This window comes from Myxine glutinosa, chromosome 14 (assembly GCF_964187855.1).
Source record: "Myxine glutinosa chromosome 14, kmMyxGlut1.1, whole genome shotgun sequence".
Lineage (NCBI taxonomy): Eukaryota > Metazoa > Chordata > Myxini > Myxiniformes > Myxinidae > Myxine > Myxine glutinosa.
Genome location: NC_136274.1, coordinates 63,776,803 through 63,796,333, shown reverse-complemented (window position 1 = coordinate 63,796,333; position 19,531 = coordinate 63,776,803). Strand labels below are relative to the sequence as shown.

The 19,531-nt window shown below is 44.4% G+C and overlaps 1 protein-coding gene across 1 annotated transcript in view; it reads right to left on the bottom strand.

The window, feature by feature from the left end:
- The window catches only part of LOC137439270 (sperm-associated antigen 17), a 99,984-nt gene extending 84,188 nt beyond the window's left edge, over positions 1 to 15,796 (bottom strand). The window contains exons 1-4 of the mRNA XM_068134999.2: positions 15,655 to 15,796; positions 4,727 to 4,878; positions 2,496 to 2,681; positions 1,339 to 1,472 (exon numbers count right to left, since the gene is read on the bottom strand). Coding sequence (XP_067991100.2) covers positions 1,339 to 1,472; positions 2,496 to 2,681; positions 4,727 to 4,878; positions 15,655 to 15,796 — 614 coding nt within the window. The remainder of the gene's footprint in view (positions 1 to 1,338; positions 1,473 to 2,495; positions 2,682 to 4,726; positions 4,879 to 15,654) is intronic.
- Between the last annotated feature and the right edge of the window lie 3,735 nt (positions 15,797 to 19,531).

Sequence of the window (19,531 nt, the reverse complement as noted above, 5' to 3'; positions counted from 1 at the left end):
ACTAGTGCCCCACCATGGTGGAACATGCAGTCATAAATAATAATCAAATCCAATTATGTTTACAAGCATGAACAACAGAGCAGCAGGCCTGGCATTATATAGGAGCGCACAGCCCTTTACATTACACGATACAACCGCAAGTTCATTTCAAACCAATGTATCTGCCATGAGCCTCGCTTTGTAACAGCATCAATCTGGTCTTCATGCTCAAACGCCATTGAATTAGCGCAGCAAGACCAGACACTCATATCATTCACACCAACTACAGTCCAGTGTATACCCAAAGCAGAAATCAACCAAAATGTGACAGAACAGCTGCCCAATGGTATGGGCAATGAGTTACAGGCCATGGTAATAAACCAAAATGGTACACGTTGGGATAGCTCAAAGGTAGTTCTTGCCTCTGAGTTTTCTCCATCCATGTTTCATCAATATGAGCCTGGTGTTGGCTTAGCGGTTAGGGTGCCAGATTGGGATCCTCGGATCCTGGGTTCGAATCCCGGTCGATCGCTGAATTAACACCAGGGGGGTTGACTCAGCCTGTCATCCTTCCGAGGTCGGCAAATTGAGTACTAGTTCACTGGTAATTACCTGTGTGTCGCAAGGGGTGACTAACAGGGTTGGTGGCAGGAAGAGCATCCGGCCATAAAACATTGCTTCAAAAAGGGGACCACGGTGCCCGAAAAAGGTCCAACCCCAGCTCTGTGGGGGAAAATGGCCTCTAAAAGGTGGTTCATGTTTCATCAATATCCATACAGATGCAACAAATAAAAATGTAAACTTGGTGCAGTTAATCCTTAAAAAGAGAGGCAGATCCACCCACTCCACCTGAAATGCGACTGCTAATAATCACATTGTATCTTTCACAAATGTAGGCCTATGGGCTTGTACCATAGCCATGTCCACTATGCCGAGAGATTACATGTGAATGGAATTTCAACATGAGTACACATATAACTCGAGTAAAGAGGAAGTGCGTCCATCATACATACAGACGTTCTAGGCCACAGGTTTCCCTGTATAAGGAGGTACAGCATTAGTGCATCACCGGCATAGGTGCGGTACTCCAGTAATCCCACCGGGACATGTATTCTGTACCATGAAAGCAAATTTAAATCATGTTGATGAGTACACCCTGTGGGTGAAACAGCTGTTAATGAATACGTTTTGTTTTCATTACGTTATCCACCACAACATTCTGTCTCCGCTGCTTTGTACCTAATATCTGCACCACAGCCCATCTGGGTCCAAGAATAATGATGTCAGATCAAAGTCGGGTTGCATCATTTAATTTGAGAGTGACGTCATCATCGTCACAGGGCCTCGCGCTGCACTCACCTGGGAGCGCGCTCCCTGTAAGTTTCTGGCCGTTCCGTCTTCAAGGACGTGAAACTCCCTCTATCTTCAAACTCTTCGTCCTGCGAACCGTCACCGTCTGCTTCAATCACCACCGTCTTCCCATCAGATTGGACCTGTCAGAAATACAATGCATCGGACGGAGAAAGGACAGACAAGTCGTTACGTCTGATATCGGAACACAGGGAGAGGTGAATAAACTACAACAAAAAAAAAGGAGAAAAACTATCCGAGGATGAAACATATTTTGTCTTTCATGTTTGACGTGCAGAATCATCTTTTAAGCATCAAATCATAGCATGCTGATAGCAAATGAGAAAACTGTTTAATTGCACTCAGAAAGCATCTGTGGAGGTGTCTTCTGGCAATGCAAAGGCATTAATGATGCCACAAAGAGTCGACAACAACAGATGGAGGCAAGGTGAGAATGCTTGGCACTAAAAATACCCTACAATTATCATTTTTATGACAAAGGACCGAAATTACATGCTACCTCCAGTGAGTACCTGCCTGGCACGTTTGTAAATATCAGTTTGATGGATGCTTTTTCGATTTTTCTTTTTTTACAAATCATTTGAACAATAAATGCTCCATGACTGATGAAGACCTTATCTAAATAAAAACAACCCTTACGAGCTATCAGGAGGGTGAACCACATTTAGAGGCCATTTTCCCCGCAGAGCAGGGGTTGGCCTTTTTCGGGCACCTTGGTCCCCTTTTTGAAGCAATGTTTTTTGTCCGGATGCCCTTCCTGCCACCAACCCTGTTAGTCACATCTTGCGACAAACAGGGAATTACCAGCAAGCTGGTACGCAATTTGCCGACCTCAGAAGGATGACAGGCTGAATGAACCCCCCTGGCGTTAATTCTTCGATCAACCGGGATTCAAACCCATGATCCTATCCCTAGGATCCCAAGCCGCACCCTAACCGCTAAGGCAACACCAGGCTTCGCTATCAGGAGATTAATATGAGAAATCTGATGAAATTTTCATCATATCTCATGAGAAATGTCTTTAAAGAAGGTTAGGACTTCCGTCCTGAAACGTTTTAAGCGATACATTACTTTGCTTTTCATGTCCTTGTAGAACGGAGCTCAGATGTGCAGCAATATCAAGTGGCCCAAAACGTGCAAGATACCTGGAAAATGTTGCCATCTGAATCGATGGCCTCGCAAGCGACGTGTGCTTTTGGGCGCAGAGTGTAGATTCCATGGAGATGATCAGTATGTTCGCCAGCCTGCGCGGACAACCTGCCGGAGTGCAGGTACGTGGCTGTGCCGTCCGCATGGACCGTAAGGCTTCCAGGACTCTTGGCTGGGAACACCTTATAGAAAAGGTAATATTAATCACCCGATGAACGACTACTGCATATCAAGCATCAAACAAGGCAGCAACACCCGATCGGTGAGAAAGTGAGGGCTGGTATCCACATGCCTGTCAAACGACTGACGTTTCAAGCGCCAGACATATCTCGCATACAACTAGAAAGCATCTGAAAATGCAAAGTCTGTCCGTGTCCGTTTGTATTGAGATGTCTTCTTCCTCTTCCGATTTTCTGCAGCTTTGACCTTTGAGCTTCAGATCTAAAAAAATAATCAGCTTCTATCTTTTGATTAGCGAACCAATTTTGTGACCTAATATGCAAATTCTTAAAATATCAGGTCAATCAGGTAAAAATTGGTGATTTTACACAACCTTGACCTTTGACCTTTTGATCTAAAGAAAACATCGACTTTTACCTTTTGATTAGTGAACCAATTCAGTGACCCGATATGCAAATTCATTAAATTTCAGGTCAATCGGGTAAAAATTGGTGATTTTACGCAACCTTGACCTTTCACCTCTTGATCTAAAAAAAAACCTCGACTTTTACCTTTTGATTAGTGAACCAATTCAGTGACCCGATATGCAAATTCTTTAAATTACAGGTCAATCGGGTAAAAATTGGTGATTTTACGCAACCTTGACCTTTGACCTCTTGATCAAAAAAAAACATCGACTTTTACTTTTTGATTAGTGAACCAATTCAGTGACCCGATATGCAAATTCTTTAAATTACAGGTCAATCGGGTAAAAATTGGTGATTTTACGCAACCTTGACCTTTGACCTCTTGATCAAAAAAAAAACATCGACTTTTACTTTTTGATTAGTGAACCAATTCAGTGACCCGATATGCAAATTCTTTAAATTTCAGGGCAATCGGGTAAAAATTGGTGATTTTACGCAACCTTGACCTTTGACCTCTTGATATTAAAAAAACGACTTTTACCTTTTGATTAGTGAACCAATTCAGTGACCCGATATGCAAATTCTTTAAATTTCAGGTCAATCGGGTAAAAATTGGTGATTTTACACAACATTGACCTTTCATCTTTTGCTCTAAAAAAACAATCATCTTGTAGCTTTTGATTGGTGAACCAATTCAGTAACCCAATATGCACATTCTTCAAATTTCAGGTCAATCTGGTGAAAAGTGACAATTTTATGTGATGCTGACCTTTGCCCTTTCGACAACATTATTAATTTGCCTTCTCATGATCTCATAATAAATTTTTGTTGAAAATTTGATGACAAAACTCAAATGGCAAAATTGAAATTGCAGGTCAATTGGATGAAAATTGATTATTATATGCGATGCTGACCTTTCATCTTTTGACCTAAAAAAAATCAGCTTCTAGTTTTTGATTGGTGAACCAATTCAGTAACCAAATATGGACATTCTTAAAATTTCAGATCAATCGGATGAAAATGGATGATTTTATGTGATGCTGACCTTTGACCTTTTGACCAAATTATTAATTTGCCTTCTCATGTTCTCATAATAAATCTTTGTTGAAAATTTGATGATAAAAGCTCAAATCGCAAAATTGAAATTTCAGGTCAATTGGATGAAAATTGATTATTATATATGATGCTGACCTTTGATATTTTGACCTTTTGACAAAATATTAATTTGACTTCTCTGTATTATCACAATAAACCTTTGGTGAAAATTTTATGACAATGGCCCAAATGGCCAAAAAAAAGTTACGCTCTCCCCTGGACAGCCAGACAGCCACACAGACACAGACACAGACACACACACACACACACACACACACACACATACACAGACACACACACAGACACACACACACACACATACACAGACACACACACACACACACACACACACACACACACACACACACACACACACACACACACACACACACACACGTGATTGCACTCCGTCTCCTGCTGCACAGGGGACGGAATTATGATTATGAAATATGACCTGTCGGATATCTTTCGAGTCATGCAACTTTGATTTATCAATAGAAAGTTTAAAAGCAAAATTGAATACGGCAAACCACACTTTTAATTACCTGGTAGGAGCCCTCGGGCCTGGCACGCAGCAAGGTGCCACTACCCATGAGTGCAGTGCAGACTCGATCTTCACAGTCAAACAACAGCGTGGCAAAACCGATCTTCTCTACCATGACTTGCTTCGAGACCTTCGGCCAGGGGCCAGATGTTGCTGTAAAATGGGTGTCAGGAGAAAAGTCCTATCACCTGTCACACAGACTGTGGGCTTATCGGATGCATGACACAGCGGTTTGTTCAGCGCACACTGTTTTAATCTGGCACACAGTAATAAGTACGGCCGACTACATAAAAGGTCAATTGTCTGTGTCTTTCATCTTTGTTTCATGTTTTCAATCTGTTTTCATGGGGCAATTGGATGTGCAAACAAGAGCATGCTGCATAAGGCCATCTCATGCATAAGGCCAATGGTTTCAACTTACAATTGACATTTCGGGAAACCATGGTAAAGTGGACCACAGCTTCTGTGGCCATGGGCTGACAGGATGGTCGAGGCTCATACAGGTATGTAGACTCACCTGTGGGCCATCCAGCCTGGGTTAGAATCTCGACAAAGCTACAAACTGTCATCCTGGTGTGTCGCAGGCAAGGGGAGGCATCAATGTGGGTGCCGTCCCTCAGGTGGACGTTAAACTGGCAAGAATTAGTTAGTGGACCGTTACGTTAAAGATCCCACTCTGAACAAATTCAAAATTCCTGCTCTGACCTGCAAGAGGGCATCGCATCAGGAGCATAGCTGCACCATAAACCAATCATGCTACTTACAGCCTTGTGCTGCATACAAAAGAAGAAGAAGAAGAAGCTTCTGTGACCTATGTAACATGCTTTCAGATATCCCACTTCAACAGAATTACAAATCTACTACCCATAGTTTCTTTCACGTAATGTCGCCTGCCTTGAATCTTCCTTTGTTTTCCACAGAAGTTTGAAAAAGTCAATTTTGCAAGGTCTCACATAGACTATTTCTTTGGGGGGTGGGGGTGGTTTAACAGGTGTAGAAAAGATCATGGTTTTGGATTTTGGATGATCTGGAAGGAAGAATGAGATTGAAGAGAATATGGAAGTTTGTTCCACAGCCAGGAAAAGAGGAACAAATGAGTTCACTAGGAGTGGGTTGCTGGAGGAACATTTGCGCTATGCCGAAACCTCGGGAGGCCAAAGCATGGAGAGGACAGAGGGTGCAAGCCCACAAAGGAGGCAGAAGAAGACAGATAGACCACCAACCTGTCTGTGATAGCAATAGTAACACAGATTGAAGCTACGGTAGCAATTCATGAAGTGAGATGTTTTCACCTTGAGGCACGTCATGACCGCAAGATTGTTATGACTGCCGTGATTTGTCTGGTAGCAATGAAATGGTGAATTAATTTGACACGGTCAATGGTTTGCTTCATTTTCAGATGGCAAGTTGGCATACAAAAGGACTACACATTCGAGAGGCATGAAGATGTCTTCACCTGACGTTATTAGTTCCCTACCGGTTTCACCGGAGGGGACGATAGATTTGCTCGCCGTCTGTCTGCCCATCTGTTCCACCTGTGGTTTTCCAGATTTCCTACCCTTAACCTTTAATATATTCAACTGAAGCTTGGTGCATGGCTTTGTTATGACAAGATACGGAACATGTTTGTCTTTCGGGATGTTCCCCCAATTTTTCACGGAGTTGTGTCCTTTTTTTTTTACTTAAAAAATATCACATACTAGCTGAATGCACCCGGCGTTGCCCGGGTTCCTTTTGAATGAATTTAATCTTCTGTACTAAAAAAGGAATAAAACGCGGCCTTGCAAAGCAGCGGAGTTTGACTATCCGGCCGCGGCCGCATTTCGTTAATTTACTACTATAATTCAGCTTTGACTCGCGGCCGTAGAAGATTGACTACTATAATTCAGCTCAGCTTTTAATTGCGAAATGGGCCCAGCCCGGCCGAGGCGGCCTCAACCAGCCTCACCACGTAGCCTATAACCTTCCCGGGGCCCGTCCCAACATTTTTAGTTCTTTTTGAATGAATTTACTACTATAATTCAGCTTTTACTCGTGGCCGTAGAAGATTGACTACAATAATTCAGCTTTTATTCGCGGTCGTAGAAGATTGACTACTATAATTCAGCTCAGCTTTTAATTGTGAAATGGGCCCAGCACTGCCGAAGCGGCCTCGACCGGCCTCGCCACCTAGCCTATAACCTTCCGGGGGCCCGTCTCGACATTTTTAGTTCTTTTTGAATGAATTTACTACTATAATTCAGCTTTTACTCGTGGCCGTAGAAGATTGACTACTATAATTCAGCTTTTACCCGCGGCCGTAGAAGATTGACTACTATAATTCAGCTCAGCTTTTAATTGCGAAATGGGCCCAGCCCGGCCAAAGCGGCCTCGACATGCCTCGCCACCTAGCCTATAACCTTCCCGGGACCCGCCCTGATATTTTTGGTTCTTTTTGAAAGAATTTAATCTTCTGTACTAAAAAAGGAATAAAACGCGGCCTTGCGAAGCAGCGGAGTTTGACTATCCGGCCGCGGCCACATTTCGTTCATTTACTACTATAATTCAGCTTTTACTCGCAGCCGTAGAAGATTGACTACTATAATTCAGCTTTTACTCGCGGTCATAGAAGATTGACAACTATAATTCAGCTTTTACTCGCGGTCGTAGAAGATTGACTTCTATAATTCAGCTCAGCTTTTAATTGCGAAATGGGCCCAGCACGGCCGAAGTGGCCTCGACCGGCCTCGCCACCTAGCCTATAACCTTCCCGGGGCCCGTCCCGACATTTTTGGTTCTTTTTGAATGAATTTGCTACTATAATTCAGCTTTTACTCGCGGCTGTAGAAGATTGACTACTATAATTCAGCTCAGCTTTTAATTGTGAAATGGGCCCAGCCCAGCCGAAGCGGCCTCGACCTGCCTCGCCACCCAGCCTATAACCTTCCCGGGACCCGTCCTGGCATTTTTGGTTATTTTTGAATTAATTTACTACTATAATTCAGCTTTATCTCGCGGCCGTAGAAGATTGACTACGATAAATTTAGCTCAGCTTTTAATTGCGAAATGGGCCCGGCCTGGCCGAAACGGCCTCGAGCAGCCTCACCACCTCGCCTATAACCTTCCCGGGGCCTGTCCCGACATTTTTAGTTCTTTATGAATTAATTTACTACTATAATTCAGCTTTTACTCGCGGCCGTAGAAGATTGACTACGATAAATTTAGCTCAGCTTTTAATTGTGAAATGGGCCCAGCACTGTCGAAGCGGCCTCGACCAGCCTCGCCACCTAGCCTATAACCTTCCCGGGGCCCGTCCCGACATTTTTAGTTCTTTTTGAATTAATTTACTACTATAATTCAGCTTTTACTCGCGGCCATAGAAGATTGACTACGATAAATTTAGCTCAGCTTTAAATTGCGAAATGGGCCCAGCCCGGCCGAAGCGGCCTCAACCGGCCGCGTCACCTAGCCCAGAACCTTCCCGTGGCGAGTCCGGACATTTTTGGTTCTTTTTGAATGAATTTACTACTATAATTCAGCTTTTGCTCACGGCCGTAGAAGATTGACTACTATCATTCAGCTCAGCTTTTAATTGCGAAATTGGCCCAGCCCGGCCGAAGCGGCCTCGACCGGCCTCGCCACCTAGCATATAACCTTCCCGGGGCCCGTCCCGACATTTTTTGTTTTGGAGGTTTCCACCTATCTTTCACCATTCAGGAGATTAGCGCGTGCAGACAAACAAACAAACAAAGAAACAAAAACGTTCTTTTATACAGTCATGTGAAAAAGTAAGTACACCCCATGTGAAGTTTTGACTTTTTCAACATATTTCAACATACAGCTATTTGATCTTCATCTATCTATAATTCCAGCAATCTCTGTGTGTCTGTGTGTCTGTGTGTCTGTGTGTTTGTCTGTGACCGCTGTTTCTCGACAACCACGGGTCCGATATACTTTAAACTTGCCAGGTATATTGCTGGGGACCCGAGGATGTGCCTTTTCAAGGTTTTAAATTAATCGGAGAAGTACTTACCGAGCTATGTCCAAAAAACGCTTCAACCAATCAGAGAGCAGCGAGCTATCACGTGTGCCGAACGTGGCGATCAGACTCTGCCTCGGACGGCACATTTGAGAGCATATTCATTTATTTCACGTTGGAAAACTATGTTGCCGTTAAACTATGTTTTAAAACGAATTCAAACTGCGATTAAATTAAAACGATTCATCCTAACTGCGATTTGCGACCTTCCGGACAGTGAAGACTTCACTTCCGGCAGCCAATCACAGAACGCTTTGTTGCGTAGGCGTGGCCGATGTGAGAGCGAGCGGAGCTGAGCGCGTTACGAGCTGACCGCCATTACGGTTCGTAATTCGATTTCTTATGCGCATTATTTCTCCCAATTCAGTCAGAGCGAAGGGCGGAAGCGAAGAGCGTTGTTTTTTTTGTTTACGGGCATACGGGCGGGGTAGAGCGTACGGGTAGCGTTTTTTTTTTTTTTTGGCAAGGAACGGGCACCCACGTACGGGCAATGCCCTAGTTTCAACAATATTGATAGATAAAGGTGATATAATATAACAAATATCATGAAACATTTACATTTTGTAGTCAGAAACAGCAGAGCATGAAAGTTATAAGGCAGCCAGGAAGGCTGCAAAGAAAGAGGTAGCAAAGGCGCAGGAGGCATGTAGGAAAATGTTCGGAGAACGCTTGGATTCGGAAGAGGGTCAGAAAGCAGTATTCAGGATTGCAAAGCACATAGCGAAAGAGAGGTGTGATGTGATGGTGGTGAGTTGCTTGAAGGATGAAGTGGGACAAATCGTTGTCGACCCAGATGGAATTAAAGGAAGATGGAAAAGATATATGGAAATGCTGTTGAATACAGAGAATGAATGGGATGGCAACATAGAGAGTAACCCAGTTTTAGGACCGGCAGAGAAGATAACTGAGAAGGAAGTTGAGGAAGCGATAAAAGCAATGAAGAGTGGAAAAGCGGGAGGGCCGACGGGAGTTGTGGGAGATATGTTGAAGGCAGCAGGAAGTTGGGGTGTGAAGAGAATGACAGAGATCTGTAATCTGGTGGTGAAAGAAGGCCGCATTCCAGTGGAATGGGAACTGAGTACCCTCGTCCCTCTATACAAAGGGAAAGGTGACCCTCTGGAGTGTGGCTCGTACCGAGCGATAAAGTTATTGGAGCATGGAATGAAGGTATTGGAAAGGGTGTTGGAAAGGAGGATAAGGAAGAAAGTGAAGATCGACGAAATGCAGTTTGGATTTATGCCAGGAAGAGGAACGACTGATGCGCTTTTCATTGTGAGGCAGTTGCAGGAGAAGTACATGGATAAGAGGAAGAAGTTGTTTTTTGGGTTTGTTGATCTGGAGAAAGCTTTCGATAGGGTTCCACGCAAAGTATTGACATGGGCATTGAGGAAGTTAGGAGTGGAGGAATGGTTGATCAGAGTAGTGATGGCAATGTACAAAAGAGCACGCACAGCTGTAAGGATGAAGGACTGGAACAGTGGTGAGTTTGAGGTGAAGGTGGGAGTGCATCAGGTGTCGGTACTAAGTCCACTACTATTTGTAGCTGTGATGGAGGTGCTGGCTCAGAACGTAAAGGAGGGTTTACCGTGGGAGTTGTTGTATGCAGATGATCTGGTGTTGATTGCGGAAAGTATGGATGGACTGAAGGAAAAGATGAACAAGTGGAAGGAATGTATGGAGACAAAAGGTCTGAAAGGTGAATATCGGAAAGACAAAGGTGATGGCAAGTGGTAAAGCATGTGGTGAGGTGGAAAGAACTGGGAAGTGGCCGTGTGCTGTGTGCAGGAAGGGTGTCGGAGTGAACTCCATTCAGTGTACAATGTGCGCTGAGTGGGTTCATCAAAAATGTAGTGGTCTGAGAGGGTCATTAACCAGTGTGGCAGCTACATTCAAATGTAAGGTGTGCGCAGAGGGAGCTGCAGATGGAGGAAATGTTGAGTTGGATCTTGGAGATGGCGTGAAGCTGGAAGGTGTGAAAACATTTTGCTACCTGTTACGTGGTCCCCTCGGTGAATACCTGGTCTCGGTGACCCCCGGACCGTGAGAGGAACTCCGCCAGCAAGCTGTATTATATATGCGCTTTCGCCACGCAATCCATATGAATTTCACCCAAGAGACAACTGACGTTCAAGGATATATTTCAATGGTAATGATACCATACAATTTCAATGACACAACCACGGAGATTTTCCCCGAGCAATCAACAATACACAACCATCAACAATATTTCAATGACACAACCACGGAGATTTTTCCCCGAGCAATCAACAATACCCTACCAGCAACAATTCCCCAGCCACAATCAATTCCCTATGAGTAAGATGGCCATCTTATATACGTGTGTCCCGGTGAGTACTCACAACCCCCTTTCGGTCTCTGCTCCTCACAATGTCTCTGGGCCCCTCCTGACCAAGATACTGGTCGGTGTCTCCGCACTCGAGCGGTTGAACGAACCCCGGGTGGACGTTTCTCCACCGGGCAGGTATCGTACCAGGCACCGTGGCTGCAGCCCCTCGTGGCCACGCGAAGCGGGTACGGTAGAGCAAGCCAAACCCCACGCCGCTCGCAAGGCGCGTTAGACCCCAACGTGCGACCCGCACGCGTCTGTTTAGACGGTGCCGCGAACGATGCCAGACGCGGGGTCGATGCACGGCCCCACGTCAACTTGACGTCTCCACCGGGCAGGTACACGTCCCGGTGATTCCTCTCGCCAGACAGGCTTCGGAACGCCGCTTTTCCACGCAGCGCAAGGTCGATCCCACCTTTGGTCGGAGCGGGGCGAGGAAGAATACTACTCGTCCCTTTTCTTCCTCGTGTCTTTTCTCCTTCCGTTTCCGGTCACTTCCGTTTCCGGCCCCTTGTTCAGAAGGGCTCCTGACCCTCCAATCACAACAACCCTTAATATACTACCCACGGATAAGCAAAGACCTGAATGGTAATTCACATACATTCACATAAATATGTAACATACCTCGGAGACATGCTGAATGGAGAAGGTGGATCAGACTCGGCAACGGTTGCTCGAGTGAGATGTGCATGGAAGAAGTTTCGGGAACTGAGTGGCGTGCTGATGAGGAGGAGAGTGTCGCTGAAGCTGAAGGGAAAGGTGTATGCTGCATGTGTGAGAAGTGTTATGATTTATGGGAGCGAGACATGGGTAATGAACGTAGAGCAGCAACGAAGGCTGGAAAGGGTGGAAATGCGAATGGTTCGATGGATGTGCGGAGTATCGTTGAGAGAGAGGAGGACAAATGATGAATTGCGAAAGATGATGGGAATATTGCCTGTGATTGATGCTGTGAAGAGGAACAGGTTGAGATGGTTTGGTCATGTATTGAGGAAGGATGAAAGTGACTGGTTGAGAAGAGTGATGGAAATGAATGTAGAAGGAAGTAGAGGACGGGGAAGACCGAGAAAGACTTGGCTAAAGATGGTGGAAGAAGAAATGCGGGCAAGGGGGTTAACAAGGAGAGATGCAGAAAATAGGGCAAAATAGAGAAGATTGTCATGGGGACCGCAAGGCTAACCCCCGCTCTAGCGGGGAAAATTGCCTTAAAATGCATGTTGTTGTTGTTGTTGTATTTACATTTTGTAGTCCATTGTATCATTTAAATAAACATGAATGCAAATTTCGCATGTGGAAAAAGTAAGTACACCCCTACATTTATCACTACTTCAAATACCTAAAATTATAATCAGGTGCACCAGCTCAGGTGCAAATGATTAGAACATCGTCATAGAGGATATTGGAGGAACCTGTCTTATTTAAACCTCAGACATTTCGTTTGGTTTGCTCTTTGTTGTTGAAGTGTGCGGCGTCACCATGCCTCGATCAAATGAGCTCTCTGAGGCCTTCAGAAAGAAGGTTATACATGCCTACGAGTCTGAGAAGGGATTTAAAAAGATCTCCAAACAATTTGAAATCAATCATTCGACTGTCCGGAAGATCATCTACAATTGGAGAAGATTCCAAACAACTGCCAACTTGTTCAGGCCAGGCCGCCCCAGCAAGTTCAGCCCGAGAGCAGCCCGCAAGATGCTGAAAGAAGTCTCTAAAAAACCCCAGAATGTCATCACGGGACCTACAGGTAGCTCTTGCCACTGTTGATGTCAAAGTGCACGAATCTACCATTAGAAAGAGGATGCACAAATTTGATCTGCATGGGAGGTGTGCCAGGAGGAAACCTTTGCTGTCCAGAAAGAACGTCAGGGCAAGACTAAAGTTTGCCAATGAACACCTAGGCAAAGACCAGCACTTCTGGAACAATGTGCTCTGGACAGATGAGTCAAAGGTAGAGCTATTTGGCCACATTTCCAGAAGACATGTTTGGTGAAAACCAAAGACAGCATTTGACCACAAGAACCTGATACCAACTGTAAAGCATGGTGGTGGAAATATTATGGTTTGGGGCAGCTTTGCTGCATCAGGGCCTGGGCAGCTCACCATCATAGAATCCACTATGAATTCTTCATTGTACCAGAGGGTGTTGAGGATAATGTGAGGCCATCTGTCGGAAAGTTGAAGCTCAACCGAAGGTGGACCTTGCAACATGACAATGACCCAAAACATACCAGTAAATCCACCAAGGAATGGCTGAAAAGAAAGAAATGGAGGGTTCTGGAATGGTGAAGTCAAAGCCCGGATCGAAATCCCATCGAGATGTGGGGGGATTTGAAACGAGCTGTGCATGCAAGAAACCCCTCAAACATCGCACAGCTGAAAGAATTCTGCATGGAGGAGTGGGCAAAAATTTATCCCAGTCGATGTCAGAGACTGGTAGACAGTTATAAGAAACGCCTACTTGAGGTTGTTTCTGCTTTAGGGGGCAATACCACCTATTGGAGCCAAGGTTGAACTTACTTTTTCCACATGCGAAATTTGCATTTATGTTTATTTAAATTATACAATGGACGACAAAATGTAAATGTTTCATGATATTTGTTATATTATATCACCTTTATCTATCAATATTGTTGAAATGAAGATCAAATAGCTGTATGTTGAAATATGTTGAAAAAGTCAAATCTTTACATGGGGTGTACTTATTTTTTCACGTGACTGTATATATAAAACAATTAATATATAGATATATAAATGTAGATATAGATATATGGAAGAAGATAGAAGAAGATTATACATGGCTCAGTTTTCAGCTGCTCTGACTCCACCCCACTGCTTTACACCCATTGGCTGGACAGGTGGCCTGACTCCACCCCAATGAAGCAGCACAGATTGGCAGGCCTCAGGCCAAAGGCCTGGGTGTTAGTCCATGGCCAAATGCATTTGGAATGATCCCAGGTATATAACCACGATGTATTATATATGCACATAGGCTGCACGCATGTTTTTGCTTCATGTATCGGGTTTTTTTTTTTTTTTTCGGCCCCGAACGTGGCATTATACACCGCACTGCCCACATAAAGGGCTGTGTTTCCTGATACTGAACTGAAACTTGGTCGGGGATATGTATTGCAAAGAAATGCTCCCCCTTGTTGTTCTTAATTCAGGAACACGATTTGTCTTACACACTGTTCATGAAAACCTGAGTCGGACTTGCTAAATGATTCAAACACCTGGAGCATCCAGAATCGTTTCCATCTTCCATTGACTGCTTCTTGCACGTTAATGTCTCTTGACAGTGTAATGGCCCCATTCGCCTCCGCTAGGCAAAGTGGACCACCAGCGGTACATTTTGTCTTAATGCTCCAAAGTTAAGCAGACCACGAACACCAGTAATTAAAATTTAAATATTTTTTATCGTTTGCTTAATCAAGCATCCAGAGAAGAAGGTTATGGGTAAAGCAACAGCAAGGATTCTCTGACATTATGTTCTCGCTTCATAAAATTGTCCAGAGTGATCAAATAAACCATACCATTAATTAGCTGCTCCGCTTTACCACAGCTTCCTCAATGGTATTTGAGAGTTCCGTAAATACAGCTACCCTAGATATCATGACTACCATCACCATCACCCTCATCATAATCACCAATTTCTTTACTTAAATTGATATATGTGGGAAAACTACATTCCCAGACCAGGAATCGAACCCAGGTTACCCTGGAAAACCGTACCAATGCTCTGCCATCTGAGATATCTGGGTGACACTGACTGAGCATGGAAATTTCTCACACATATGATTGCCACTCTCTTTCCATCAATACTTCCGGGACACTCGCTGCCAACCATAGGAGCACCAATGGCCTGAACTCGAGAGGGTCTTCCTCCAATGGGGGACAAATCCATGTCCTCTATTATAAACACCACTGGGGGCGTAGTGAAGCAATTCGATTATTCCAGAGGACCTGGGTTCCAATCCTGGTCTGGGCATGTAATTTTACGACATATATCAATATAATTATTTAATCCTGTTCGTTAATCTAATTTAATTACTACCCCGATTAAAAAAATTCTCTCAAAAACCAATGATAAAATTTCTCTCTCAAATCTTGTTGGAAATCAGAGCTGAGCTGGCAGGACGGCCTAGAGGTACGCACACTCGCCTCTCAGCTGTCTAGCCTGGGTTCATAATCCCGATCCAGCCATAAACTGCCATCTCGGCCTTTCACAGGCAAAGTGATTCATCAATGTGTGTACCGTCCCTCGGATGGACACATTAAACTGGGCGTCCTGTCTGTCGGCATTAGTTTGTGGAAGTTAAAGATCCCATGGTGTCCTTCGCAAAGAGTAGGTGAGCTTTTGCCTGCACCATGGAACAAATTCCAAATTCCTGCCAGGATCAACAGAGGGCATTGCATCAACGGCACCCTCAGCCAATGATGCTACCCCGCAGGCTTGTGCTGCATACGAATGAAGAATAAATCAGAGCAAGAATGTCTTCTTCTTTTTTGTAAGGGTCAGGTTATACTAATTTTCCTTTCAATGCTTGTCCTCTTGTAAGAAATCCCTCACCTGCCACACCATACATGTCCTTTGCAGATGTGGTGATGCGCGTGCCGTCGTTGTGGTCTACAACGCAGTTCTCTCCAAGTACAATCACCGTACCGTCTTCTCTTTTCACCACTACCTGTTGCAAAGGGTTCAAAGGTCCCATGTAAAATAAACATTTCAATTATTTGCATAATTCATTCAATGCAAATTATTTATTGCTTCATTTCTTTGTCGCACCTCATCTTGGAATTATCACAGATTTGGCAAGCGCACGGCTCAATATGGTTATATGAGCAAGACGACGGCTACTTGTATTGAATAGAATACTTGGGCCTATGGATTAAAATAGCGATTGCAATGGACAAATGTCTTGATAGGCACAAAGTCCAACCATTACTGCTTGAACGAGATTATGTGTTGTTTTGCATTGGCACCTTGTGGGACTTGTCTGTGACTTTTCTATCCAAACAAATCACTGTCAAAGAGCCCAATGGGAGCTTCATGATGGCTGTGAAAGGTCTCAGTGCAAAGTACACTGGGTACAAACAACTCTGGCAAGGCCGAATCATGTGTACAAACATATCCCATCTATATATATAAAACACAGTTTGTGTGTGTGTGTGTGTGTGTGTGTGTGTGTGTGTGTGTGTGTGTGTGTGTGTGTGTGTGTGTGTGTGTGTGTGTGTGTGTGTGTGTGTGTGTGTAATGTTACCGATAGACTCCTAAACGGAGAGGCTCACGTGCTTGATATTTGGCATAGACATGGCCATTGAGCGTGCGACGAACATGGCCGAACTCAAAATATTTGACGATCCATATTTTTTATTCATATTTACCTCAGCGCATTTCAGCGCACGGAATCAATGGAATCAGAGCAGGTGGGCGCTGATTCGCTCAGAGCGATCACGTGATGACGCTATGAACGCTATGAACGCTATGAACGCTATGACGCTATGAACGCTATGACGCTATGAACGATATGACGCTATGAACGCTATGACGCTATGAACGCTATGACCGCTATGACGCTATGAACGCTATGACGCTATGAACGATATGACGCTATGAACGCTATGACGCTATGACGCTATGAACGCTATGACGCTATGACGCTATGAAAAAACGCTATGTGAATGACGCTATGTGAATCACCCAATAAAGTAGAAGGACAAGGATAAAAGGAGCCAAAGTATCTCCCTGAAGTACCCCGGAGGTTGTGTCAAACATCTCCGATAGCTCGTCTGGTGTAATGACAACGGCCTTATTGTTTTGGTATAAAGGAGTGATGCCATTGATGAGAGCTTGATGAAGGTTATTCAAACTTGGGATCGTAGGATACTCTTCACACACTCTCGAAAGCTTGTGGAAATCAACAAAAATCACCACTAAATCAGACTGATGGATTTGTGCTTCTCGTACAACTGCCCAGTCAAGATCTGCTGCACTACCTCAACAGGGTCGGAATCCATTCTATTCAGGTCACATGTACGGATCTAGCACTGGTTGGATGTGTTTCAGCAGCACTTTATTGTATTGCTTTGCTGCACAAGACATCGGCGATATCCCCTGATGTTCCTCCTTCTTTATCGCATCCGCTTTCTTTGGGATACCCACAATTTGTGCTGTTCTCCACTCGTCAGGAGCATCCATTCCGTTCAAAACATTGTTCATGATTTGCACCATTCTTCCAGCAACCAAAGGGATTCGAAGGACTTCAACTGGAATTTCATCTAAGCCAATATTTCTTTGCCACCTGTGCTACCACGAGCGATCTTAAGCACTCCTTCAAGTGCGATTGCAGTGTGACGTAAGTCAGCAGGAGATGGAAGTCTGACATCTTCAGGGAGCGTGAAATGTATCCGTATTAAAATACTATGTACACACTGTCAGTCTGTTCAGCACTAAGTGTGAGGCCTCCACTTGCAAACAAGAAAGACACGCGGTCGAGCGCATACCTCGGCCAGGCTGAACACTTTATGTTTTGTATCCCACCGATAGGCCACATCTGCATCTGGACCTGAACCAAAATCGAATTCGCTTGTTCTTGTCACCTACCGATCTCTCAATTGTGAAGAATCACTAAAAATTGTAGTATCCGGATCCTCATCAAAATGGAATCACTTCGTCCTTATCACACACTCAACCTGTCCACCAAGTTTCATCCCAATCCATCTATATGTGTGTGCTCCACTCCACCAAACGCTATTCTAATCTTCTACTACTAGGGCATTGCCCGTACTATATCTATATCTAAAATTATATCCCCCCCCTCTATTTACATGAAATGGTTTGGTCCAAAGCGAACGGCTTCCGGAGTTTGGTAAAGAAATCGCCATCGCGTGCACAAACGCGCAGGAAAGCGAATGAATCGCAAATTCGGTTTTATTAGTTTTAAAACATAGTTTAACGCCAACATAGTTTGCAAACGTGAAATAAATGAATACGCTCTCAAATGTGCCATCCGAGGCAGAGTGTGTCCGCCACGTTCGGCACACGCGATAGTTCGCTGCTCTCTGATTGGTTGAATCGTTTTTTGGACATAGCTCGGTAAGTAATTGTCCGATTAATATGAAACCTTGAAAAGGCACATCCTCGGGTCCCCAGCAATATACCTGGCAAGTTAAAAGTATATCGGACCCGTGGTTGTCGAGAAACAGCGGTCACAGACAAACGTACAAACAGAGATTACTGGAATTATAGATAGATATAAGAGAGATGTCTGTCTTTGTCGCCATTTTTCTCAGAGATGGCTGATGGGATCTTCGTCAAACTTTCAGAGGTTCATCAGTGAGTGCCTTGGAGTGTTTTAGGCAAAAAAAAAAAAAAAAAAAAAAAAAAAATCGTTTTTATGGAGTTCAAAAAAAAATTCGCTCGATAGTGCCGAAGCCTTTTCAAATTAATGACAGTTATATACAAGTACACATTCGCATAAATAAATACAAAGCAATCACCAAACATTTGAATACAAATAAATCAAACAATTCCGGAAGTGTACGAAGTTGGTAGTACGGCTTCTTCTTCTTCCTGAAAGGCATCACACTTAACTCAGAAAGGTGATGAACGCCACATTCACCCACCAGCATATATATGAACCCCCTTCCTCTCCTGCCTCCCCCCTCCCGTTCTCCCCCTAACCTTCCTTTCTCCCAACCCCCCCCCCCCCCCCACCCCGCTTACCTCTCTCTCCCCCTCCCCCTTCCCCTCCCCTTGCTCCCCACTCCCTCCCCCCCTCCATTTCCCTCCTCCCCCGCCGGCAATGCCGGGTACTTCTGCTAGTTTATTATACTAGGGCATGCCCGTACTATATCTATATCTAAAATTATATCCCCCCCCCTCTATTTACATGAAATGGTTTGGTCCAAAGCGAACGGCTTGCGAGTGGTGACAATCCCCCCCCCCTCTATTTACATGCAATGGTTTGGTCCAAAGCGAACGGCTTCCGGAGTTTGGTAAAGAAATCGCCATCGCGTGCACAAACGCGCAGGAAAGCGAATGAATCGCAAATTCGTTTTTATTAGTTGTAAAACATAGTTTAACGCCAACATAGTTTGCAAACGTGAAATAAATGAATACGCTCTCAAATGTGCCATCCGAGGCAGAGTGTGCCCGCCACGTTCGGCACACGCGATCGTTCGCTGCTCTCTGATTGGTTGAATCGTTTTTTGGACATAGCTCGGTAAGTAATTGTCCGATTAATATGAAACCTTGAAAAGGCACATCCTCGGGTCCCCAGCAATATACCTGGCAAGTTAAAAGTATATCGGACCCGTGGTTGTCGAGAAACAGCGGTCACAGACAAACAAACGTACAGACAGAGATTACTGGAATTATAGATAGATGTCAACCTCCCTTTTATTGTAGAAAACCAGAGAGAGTCATATGAAAGGAAAGCTTGATT